Raw genomic sequence first — 11,682 nt, 5'->3', positions numbered from 1 at the left:
CTCCAAGGCCTTACAATTTAGCCATTATATACCATTTAACCAATTTAGATTTCATTACTATATTATACCATGCAAAGTTTTCAATGAAAGTCCAACTATATAATAACAGCATTCTCATAAGCATTTTAACAATTATGTTGAAGACATCTAGTTTCCAAAATCAAAACCAAGTACCAATTGACTATTCCCATGCAACCACATGTTCAAACCACCATGATAATATGAAAACCATAAGTAAAAATATGGAAAAACATAAACCAGCCATTAATAACCAAAAACCCCAACATATAATTCAAAACCCAAAACTATATCACAATTATTCCATAAAAACCATTCATAAAATATGCCCTTAGTTGAACTAACAAAGAGGGAGGAGTAACATGCCTTAGATTACGAAGAAGGCAAAGAGAAATCACCCTTTTAAAGCCTTAATTGACCACCTTGAAGGAAACCCTAGCCTTTGCTTAACCCAAGAGCTTGAGAGAGTTTAGAGAGTGTTTATAAGTGTTTAAGATTAGAATAATAGGATAAATGATGTCCAATAGTGTTTTAGGTTGTGGGGTCATAAGGGGTTAAGAGGGAAAATATCCAGAATAACCTAACTTAAACTGTAAAAATTCCCGCAGAAAGGTACGACTCCCCTTTGAATCGTACTCACATCATACGAGTGGTTCCCACCACTCGTACCCTGGATAAGATTTTGGACATCACATACTATCCACTATACGACTCATCTTGCCTAGTCATACCATGATCATACGATCCATACCTTCAACCCGTACCCTAGGAAGAAATATTTAGGCTGGACATTGGACAACATATGATTTAGATCATACCACTCGTACCCTATCTTTACGGATCTTAGTGAGTCACTCAAACTACGATACAAGAATGACAACAGAAACACAAAACACACTCCAAACAGTCCATAAATCATAAGATCCGAAGATCTATTGGAGACCAACTCTCGGATTCAACAAATACAACAAGAATACAAGATACAAGAGTGTATTTTAACACCAAAATAGATACAAAACGTGATGAACAAGATGAACTTAACAATGGGAATAACAATAATAACACAAATAGGTACAATACGAGATACAAACATTACAAGATTGCAAAAATAGAAAGGATAGATAGAGTGACATACACTATCTCATGGACCAAGAACCTAAGGGGTCGTTTGGTAGAGTGTGTTAACAAAAATAATGCATGCATTATTTTTATGTATTATTAATACACTGTTTGGTACAATTTTTATCTATGTATAACTAATGCTTTGTATCAATTATACACTGTATTTGGTATTAGACTATGTATTACTAATACCCCTCTTTTCTATGTATTAGTAATACAACATATTTCAATACATGCATTACATTATTAAATTACAAATTTACCACTCAAAATAACAACTACTTTCTTACCATTTCTCCATATCTTCTTCCTTCTTAATCAATCATCGTTGTCCTGATATATTGAAGATTGAATAGAAATCTGGAATGGATACGCTGACGGGGTTATCGTGGTTAAAATCCAGGTTAATCCCAAATGGCTGTCATTATTATATTATCGCAACCGGCAAAGGCACTGGTCCAGGAGAAAGAAAAGTTTCTCAGTTTTTTCTTTAGCAGGGGATGAAGGAGATGTTCAAGATAATTTTGCGCCGTCTCCTACTGGAACAAAAGGCACAAAACTCGCTTGTATATTTTGGTTCACTACAGAGAGCTTCAAAAGCAAAAAACATTGTGCTCAAGTGAATTATCAGTAGTGGAGAAGAAGAAGAAGAAGAAGAAGAAGAAGAAGAAGAAGAAGAAGAAGAAGAAGAAGAAGAAGAAGAAAAAGAAGAAGAAGAAGAAAGGGTGACAAGGAAAATATGAGTTGCATAGGCTCCACTAGTGCTAATAGCTCTTCCTTTTTAAAAAAAAAAATATGTTAGAAAATTATTTGTTTTTACGTAGAATTGAAATAGACAAATGTGTGTAAAAAGGGTGTTTTGGTAAATCTACACTTTTTTTATAAAAATTAAATAAATATGTATTAATTTCAATACATCAAACCAAACACTGTATAAGAAATGATGTCTGCATAACAAATACCAACATTACTAATACTTGTGTTGTTAATGCAAGTATTATTAATACACCTAATGAGCGTTATTCTTATACACTCTACTAAACGACCCCTAAGTGTATTCAAGCATCTAGACCCTTATTCAATGATAGTAGGAACACCTACTCTCTTCGGTGAGCACAAGAGAGACCTTAACCTCCCCTAGCACCTAACGTTCTAAGCAAGAATACAACACTAGTGATTCCACCCTAGTATCACCCTAGTTACAAGTTTCGAATTTGTGCCTCAAGGAGAAAGGACTTGTAGACAACATTCATTATCATCAAAGTCTAATGAATGAAACCCTAAAAGGTTCTATTTATAGATATTACAAAAATAGTATGAAATATCCATAATACCCCTCAAGGGTGAGGTGCCCATCAAGTGCAAGAAATGGGCTGATTTTGGTATGTTTAGGCCCTCTTTTACACTTCACTTATGCACTTCCTTGGACGGATTCATTACGCACTCATTCACGTCCATCCTTGTGGTCATACTTGTATCATCGATTCGACCTCAAATCCGTACCTCGTAAAATCAAGAGAAGACAACAAGAACACATCCTCAAGATATGAGGGATTAGGGTTAGCAAAATACACACATCACATTCCATGCCGGGGGGGAACTTGGAGTATATCCACGGGTCCTTTGTGTTGAACATAAAAAGCTTAGTAAAAAGGACATAAAGAAAGCAGTCATCATCCACAAAAAAAATAAGGAAGAACTTTGTCTTCCTTCATTAGAACCCACAACCAAACATTGCTTGTCTTCTTGACCAAGCATTAAGTGGGGAGTGTAGAGATTTCCACATTCCAAGACGGTGCCGAAATCAAATAGAAAAATTAGCCAAGGGCCTAAGCCGAGGCTATCCCTTCCTTCCCCTAGAATGTCACTCCCACATTCACACACAAAAATATTTTCATACACATAGTCTCTATGAAAAATTCTAATTGCAATGCTTTTACCACACAAGATGTTCAAAGAGTCATGTGCATTATCAAGATCAATTCTACAGACATCATCACTAACTTGAGAATTTTTAAACACATTATTCACATGCTCAAGTAGTGAACTACATTTAAGAGTAAATTGATCATCATTCTTATCAAGAGTACTACCAAGAGTACTCATTTTTGAGACTACACATTCCTTGCCTATAAGAGTACTCTCATCTTTCAAGAAAAGATTTCTATCTATAGGAGGAATATTGTCACACCTTAGTGGGTTAGCATATCGGCTATAGCCTTCAAGGCAAGCTATACCATTATTTTCACCACTAGGTTCATCAGGAGTGTTTATATCATCTTCAAATAAGACATTAAACCTAAAGAGACCATAATCTATCTCACGGATAGATTTGGAACTAGCAAGTGCTTCGCTCTCTATAAGTTCACTATCACGTACCAAAGATGTTTCAATCTCCTCTTTACCTTGGTGTGGGTCGGGGTAGCCCACCTCATCATAAGGTGTTTGGACAAGGAAATTTGGATTTTGTGGTATAAGTTTAGGTAGCAATTGGCGTAGCCTTTCCACGTGCCATTTTATTTCTTCAATATAGCCAGTGATATGGTCAAACGTGGCATCGAGATTAGTGGAAGCCATGGTACCTAAAAGAAAAGACACCAACGAACAACAAAATAAACAAACTTGTTAGCTCAAAAATGTCTCACCACACTCTCACTCTCAATTTTTACCTCACACTTGATTTCACAAGTGTTGAAAGTCAGCTTGTAATTCATGAGTAATTGAGGGATGAGTCTATCTTTGCCCAGAATAGATTTTCGTTTGAGTTGACTCAAAAGAAAATTTGTTTACGGACTTGAACCAACAAGACACAACGAATTCACAAAAGGGAGAAGCACACAATAAACTCTTAACATAAATAAACGAACACAAAGACTAACTAACAATCTAGTAGATGAGTACTAGTTTGTCAATTAATAGTGGAACCAAAGAAATTGAAAGTAAGGAACAACAAAAGAAAACTAAGAAATCTAAAATTTGAGCCAAAATTTGATGCGTGAACAGTAACTTGATGATGTGGCAGCCACATATTAGTTGCGGTTTCTACAATTTTTACTTTCCAAAGTCCAAGTCTGGACAAATTTTAATTTGGATTGGTAGAATTTGTTTTAAGGAGGGAAGAATAAGTCTTAGAGCCTTTTTTTCAAGTTTCAAATTTCAAGACTTGACTTTTGTAGTACTTTTCCTTAAAACATGGACCCTTGTTTCATGGGAAAGTGGGTTGGAAGTGATGTAAATTCTTTTAGTGGTTGGGGGTCTTTCAAGACTCAATTACTTACACCTCTTTCCTTCACCTTTTAGGATTTATCATTCACTTTATGTTTTAACAATATATAAAGGAAGGTGAAGAACTTAAAGAACAAAAACAACCACACCAAGAACAATAACAACAATCTTCAAGAACAATAACAATTCCAACGGCCAACTCCAATCCACAAGAACAAATGGCCAAGTCTCTTTACTGTTGTGTCTTCGGTTTTAACAAGAGATGAAGGTTGTGAATAACTTCAAGAACAATAACAATACTTATTTCAACAACAACCAAACACACAGCCAATCAAGTTTCTCAACAACAATGTCTACCACAACAATGTTTAACAACAATGGGCCAAGCTTATGTTCACAATAACAACATCAAAATACAAGCTCAAATCAAGATATAGACTCAATGTGTTAGTGAGGAACAAAAATAAAACTTAGAGACAATAAATACAAGTAAAAATCTCGGCCAAGACACAACAAAAACATAATTTTTGGCCAAGAACACAAAATGGACAGATTGTTCTTTTTCTGAAATTTTCAAATTTTAATTTTTTTTTTCAAGTGAGCTAGCCCAAGATTTGATCTTGAAGGAACAAGATAAAGTCATGCTCTGACACCAAATGATATGAGAATGACAAAGGAAACACGAAACACGCTCCAAACAGTCCACAAATCACAAGATCCGAAGACCTATTGGAGACCAACTCTCAGATTCAACAAATACAACAAAATACAAGATACAAGAGTGTATTTTAACACCAAAACAGCTACAAAACGTGATGAACAAGATGAACTTAACAATGGGAATAACAACAATAACACAAACAGGTACAATACGAGATACAAACATTACAAGATTGCAAAAATAGAAAGGACAGATAGAATGACATACACTATCTCATGGACCAAGAACCTAAGTGCATTTAAGCACCTAGACCCTTAATTCAATGATAATAGGAACACTTACTCTCTTCGGTGAGCACAAGAGAGACCTCAACCTCCCCTAGCACCTAACTTTCTAAGCAAGAATGCAACACTAGTGATTCCACCCTAGTATTACCCTAGTTACAAGTTTTGGATTTGTGCCTCAAGGAGAGAGGACTTGTCTTTCAATGTTATACAACATTCATTATCATCAAATTCTAATGAATGAAACCCTAAAAGGTTCTATTTATAGAGATTACAAAAATAGTATGAAATGTCCATAATACCCCTCAAGGGTGAGGTACCCATCAAGTGCAAGAAGTGGGTTGATTTTGGTATGTTTTGGACCCCTTTTACACTTCACTTGTCCCCTTCCTTGGACGAATTCATTACGCACTCATTCACGTCCATCCTCGTGGTCGTACTTGTATCGCACTCATACTCAGAGACAAGTCAAATCACCAAGTTTAAGATTATATGAAGGATCAACCAACCAACTCGTCACCAATCTACGACCCGTACTACTAAATCGTGCCCAAACCAGAAAATCAACCACTAAACACTAGTTAGCATACGAATTGGGTCACACGACCAATATCCTCACCATACGGCTCGTATGGTGAGTCATATGATCTATAGTCATATGATCTGTGATGGGTGCATATATTTGCAGCCTTTTGATGAGAAAAAGTTGATTAGTTATAAGTTACATTGGAGTGTAAAACTTTGAATTTATAGTTCCATTATTGAATTGATAGTTGCATTCAACTATTTAATTAAACTTGAATCTTTTTTAAAGTAATTAGTTACACATTGGTTTTAGATTTTTGAATTGAGCATTTGAATGGAAATTGAATCTTGAATTTTGGAATGAGACAAGTCTTAAGTTGAACTTGAACTAAATCAGAAGAACATTTGAATTTGGAATTTAGGATTGAATACTGAACTTAAAATTGGAACAAGAAAACTCTAACTTGAAGCCAATTATTCTTTAAGAAAGATTCTTTCAAAGTTCTTCCACATTAAGAAGAAAAAAGTTATAGTTTGATTCCTAACATAATGAAAATGCCAAGTATTTATATGTAGGATATATTAGTTGTAAGACTACATAATCTACAACGTTATTAGCTATTACTAATAAAAAGTATTAATCTATAATGGAGGGCTGTAATTTGGAGCAGTAGTGAATTGGATTTAGTTTATTTTGTGCAGGGAGAAAGATGAGAGTGTTGATTAAAGACTATCATATTTGTGAAGATACAGAGGTACAATTCCTTGCTTTTTTTTGTTCTACTTCTATACCCCAATGGTACAACTCCTCTCTATTTTCTTAATTTTGCTGAAATTTATTTGGATACTCAATATATTCTCAAAGAATCATTGTATTGAAGATTTGAATATCATCAATTATGCATATTTAGAGAAGTAACATAATCCAACCCAACTTTGATCCAACATTAGGACATATCAAATAGAAGATATCGAGGGTTTAAATATAAGATTTATCCCTCAACTCTTGTAGTAATCTAGTATTTGTTGAAGTTTTACTAGTATTTAACACACTCGCACACTCATGACTCACGTTATTGTTGAAATGTTGATCAGTTTTACCCATTGACCTTTTAAGGCTATGTTGATTATTTTCTTGTTTTAACCAGTAACTAGTAAGGTGTTAAAGGTATGTGGATAATTGTACCTACTTCAATAATTTTCATCGTCAGATGGTCTTAAGCAACTTCAGATGAGTTATATTAAAGCCCAATTAGATGAATTACTTGCATTGGGGGATTTTGCATGTCTCGGTGATGCAGACCTCCCAAGTTTCGACGTATTCACCTTAAGTATATGGTCAATACAGAGGTTGAGAGATGAACCCACAAGTGATAAGGATGACGAGGATCATGTGGCAAACACACTACTACATTATTGAAGTTTAGTATTGTATTAGATAGACTAAATTATGTACTTTATGATGATTTGTAAGAATTATCAAGTTTTTATGAATGTATATATTTTGAAATGAAATTGTATAACTTATGACTTCTTTAGTTCTATGTAATTTTCATTTCAATTTTGCAGTACTTCAAAGCTAATTTTGATGTTGTGTAGATTGGCGTACATTTAATATATAGCTTATAAGATTGTACATATTGTTGAATTGAATTAAAATGAACGTGGACAACTGCAAAAACAGCAATTTGCTGTCAGTTATTCTTTTGCAAAACAACTACCTCATAAGGTCTCATTCTTTGCATTTTTATTTTCAAAAAATGTGTGAAAGCGACCCCGTGGGATCACTATTAATAAAAATAAATAAATAAAAAATTGTAACCTCATGAAGTCGTGTTGTATTAAAAAAGTAAAAACTAAAAATATATTTAGCGACCTCATGAAATCTCTTTTTAAAAAAATTGAAAAATAACTCACCGACCTCGTGAGGTCACTTTTTGGCAACCTCATGAGGTCTCTTTTCTAAAAATCTGGAAAACAACTCATCGACCTCTTGAGGTCACTTTTTGGAGACCTCGTGAAGTCTCTTACAAAAAACAACCTATGTTTTTGCGACCAACCATTGAGGTCGCTTTTTAGGTCTCTTTTTTTATTCCTTTTTACTGCTTTTTTAGTTGTAACATTTTTTGAATATGTGGAATACTTGTTTTCACGTCAGATAAGTAATTTTGTTTTTTAAATATGTCAAGTTAGCTTGTTGTGTCTAATTGAGATAAATTTGTGTATAATTTTATATTTAATTTAAACAAAATAAAATTTAATTGTCTAAATAAAATTTTTGAATAAATTTAAGAGGCCAAATACGTGTTTGGCCTAAAATTTGAGTGTCTTACCCAAAACATATACATGAGCTGACTTTTAATAAGGGTAAATTTGGAATACGAAATTTATGCATGGGAAAAGGCCAAAGAGGATACGCAGATTCACATTAGTGAGAAAGTCAGAATGGAGGTTTCTTCCTCTTTACGCGGTCCCTACGACTCTTTTTTCACATTACACCCCAGAACTTATATATATTTACACTCTTACCCTCTATATAATAAAAATGACTTCTACTAATTATTAAACTTGTCCATAGTAATGATTTCTCTACCTTATTTAATCTCTTCCATCTTTTCTACTCCCTCACTCTCAAACTCTTGTCTCATATATTCATTGATTCATAATAAAAACCTACAAGAATAGAGAATAAATGTATTATCTTTTGCTGTATTCTTTTTGAAGATTCCACCCATCGACAATTTTCTCTCTTCTGAATCTTTATTTTCCGAATTCTTTCTCAGATTTCTTTTTGTAGAGGTAAGTGCACTCTATTTTCATTTTCCTCTTCAATTTCTAATACCATCAAGTATTCAATACTTACTGACCCGATTAATTTATATTTATATTGTGTGGGTTTTTTAAAAAATAAAAATTTGAGACACTTGATTAAGAGTGTAAAATCTCATCCACCACATCACAACCTTGTGATTCTTGTTTTCGATTGTACTTAATTACTATACGCTAATATTTAAAAAGTACAAATATATATACACGTAAAGTATGTCCTTAAATATTTTTATTAACATAGGACCCTTCGGAAAATTGAAGATCTAAGTATTAATTCCTGTTTATGAGAGACGAAGAATTAAAGTTTGATCTATAGTGTTTTGAAAGTACAAGGTGAATTATTTTTGGTGTTTTTATTTTTGGATCTTTATTTCTGTGTTTAATTTGCTCTAAAATTTTGTTTGTGAATTGGAGAAGAAGTTGAGTTTGATAAGGAAACGCCACAAATATTTTCTTCTGTTGATATAAACAAATCTTGATTCTCTTTCTAACTTTAGAGATCTTCAGACTACAAGTTTCCTTTTCACCACTGCCTCTCTACATAACCGCCTTTTTTTTTCTTTTTTCTTTTTCTTTGGGATCATTAAAAACAATATTTACCCATTTGCTTTTATTGTTAATTGATTTTGTTAATTTTAGGAAGCATTGGCTGGACGAGCAATTTTCTTACCTATCACCTTCCTAGTTATCATGAATAAAATCAATTAAAAGACCTCTTAATTTATTCTACAGATATAAATTAGTATTTTAATTTATTTACTTGCCATGTTTGCTTCGATACGACTTTAATGCCTTTCACTCCAAAATGGTTAAAGGAAACAGCTTCTTTAAACACCATACATTCTTTAACATACATAATTTTCTCATCATCATACTACAAAATTTCATTTTGTACATATTTTTCAGATTTAATTAGGTCTATCATTTTCTGAGGCTTCATAATGTATTTATTTATTTATATATAGAAGCAACAAGGTGACGTTTATTTGTCTATAGCAATAGGGAGGCCAAAGATGTCATCGTCCAATTCTCCATGTGCAGCATGCAAATTCTTGCGTCGAAAATGCACGCAAGAATGTGTTTTCGCGCCATACTTCCCACCAGATCAACCTCTGAAATTTGCCAATGTTCACAAGGTGTTTGGGGCTAGTAATGTTGCTAAATTACTCAACGAATTAAACGCGACTCAACGTGAAGATGCTGTAAATTCCCTAGCCTATGAGGCCGAATATCGCCTTCGTGATCCGGTTTACGGTTGTGTTGGTTTAATTTCAATACTTCAACATAAGCTCAAGCAAGTCCAAGATGATTTATTGACTGCTAAGAAAGAATTAGCAACTTATATTGGTCCACAAGCAATGTTGCCAATGCTTCAACACTCTGGGTATCTTCAGCAGCATCCGAATAATCCGTCTTCTTCTACTATGATGCCTTATAATATGCCGCCAACGCTAGGAATGCCAACGGGGATGCAACAACATGGTGGTCAATTAATAATGCGCGATCCTCAGCAGCAGCAACAACAACAGAATCATCAGCAAGTGATTGAAGCTCATCAATTAGCCGCGGTAATGGCAGCGACCAGGGAGCAACAAGATATGATGAGAACTTATGAGCAACAACCACCACCCCAGCAACAGCAATTTAACGGTGGATTTGATTCTGCAGGTAGTATAACGGATGAAAACCCACAATTTTTTATTTAAACCATCGATATATATGTGTAAACCCGTAAAATTTACTCTAAAACCAACATTTTTTATTTCAAATTATAGATATATATGTTAAAACTTTGAATTAATTTTAAAGATTCAGTTTATTTTTCATACGAGGAAAGTTGTTTGCGCCTGGTTGTGTAGTGTAAAATATTTTTCCAGTGAAGTAAATCTCAAAATTAATGATAATATTTCAAATCAAGAAGTGCTCTGATGAAAAAATTGAATACTAGTGATGAATGGTTTCAAATATCAAGAAGTTTTTTGATGAAAATTTTGAATACTAATGATTAATTATAATAAGTGTTACCAAATCATATCGAATAAAATTTACTTACAAAAGACGGTTTAAAAAAAATGACTTCCACAGTGAAGACGTTATTTTTTACTTCATATAGAACACATATTAGAATTTATGAGTTTTTAATCTCGAATTTGTCTCTATCAGTGGGGCCAGTAACTGCAACAGGATTTCATCAAATGAGTTCATCAGTATCACCTTCATTGGGTTTATCCTCGTTTGACAACGATCCTTATCAGATTCATCAAACACAGCAGGAGCATCGTGGCCAGGTTCAGGTTCAGCCGCATCAATTGCTCCAGCAACAACAGCTACCGCAACAACCACAGACACCACAGCAGCAACAGAGAGCCAAAAGTGAAGAGGAAAGGAGCATTGGTCCTTCATGTTAATGTCACGTGTCATGAAGTTGAAGCTTTTTTCTTTCAATAATTTTTATTAATTTTGGTAAGTCTCTCCTTCAATGCCTTCTTTTTTTAATTTCTTTTCTCGTTCATTTTTTACATCATTTTGTTATTACTCTTGAGGGATAACTGGTTGCATCATTTCTAAAAGAATTTGCACACGTTTTCAGAATTGGTTTTTGTTTTCAGAATTTGCACTTTACTAGTTACAAGTTACCCGTGGTTATCTCAGGCTTGTGCATTAAAATGAACATTAATCGTTACTCTACATTTCAACAGTCGTTCATTAATCGCTTAGCAAATAGTAAATGATAGGAGTAATTTTATTATATTACTCTTTGAATATATTTTCTGAGATGACACATTGATTAAGAAATATAACTAATAACATGACTAGTTTACCATAGTGTCTCTATTAAATGATGTTTACATTTTAATTTGAAGAAAAATAATTAATGCAAAGGGTAAAACATGGAAACAAATTTGTCTCTTCTTGATTAATGAAAAAAGACAAGTAAAATGAGAAATCATATTAGAAAATTTGGGACAAAGAGAGTAACAAATTTAATGTTTCCAAAACACATGGAATAATGAATCG

The 11,682-nt window shown here is 33.5% G+C and overlaps 1 protein-coding gene across 2 annotated transcripts; it reads left to right on the top strand.

Moving 5' to 3' along the window:
- Positions 1-8,402: 8,402 nt before the first annotated feature.
- Positions 8,403-11,402, top strand: LOC107858677 (LOB domain-containing protein 36). Of its 2 annotated transcripts, none has more exons than XM_016703435.2 (3): positions 8,403-8,634; positions 9,661-10,332; positions 10,828-11,402. In XM_016703435.2, the coding sequence occupies exons 2-3, from the start codon at positions 9,678-9,680 to the stop codon at positions 11,070-11,072; spliced, it is 900 nt and encodes a 299-aa protein (XP_016558921.1). In that variant the 5' UTR covers positions 8,403-8,634; positions 9,661-9,677; the 3' UTR covers positions 11,073-11,402. The 2 variants fall into 2 exon arrangements, with proteins under 2 accessions (XP_016558921.1, XP_016558920.1); XM_016703434.2 differs by having other exon boundaries at positions 9,630-10,332.
- The last annotated feature ends 280 nt before the right edge of the window (positions 11,403-11,682 follow it).

Source organism: Capsicum annuum, chromosome 2 (genome assembly GCF_002878395.1).
Source record: "Capsicum annuum cultivar UCD-10X-F1 chromosome 2, UCD10Xv1.1, whole genome shotgun sequence".
NCBI classification, from domain to species: domain Eukaryota; kingdom Viridiplantae; phylum Streptophyta; class Magnoliopsida; order Solanales; family Solanaceae; genus Capsicum; species Capsicum annuum.
The sequence above is the reverse complement of the archived record's forward strand: the minus strand, read 5'-3'. Positions and strand labels throughout refer to the sequence as shown.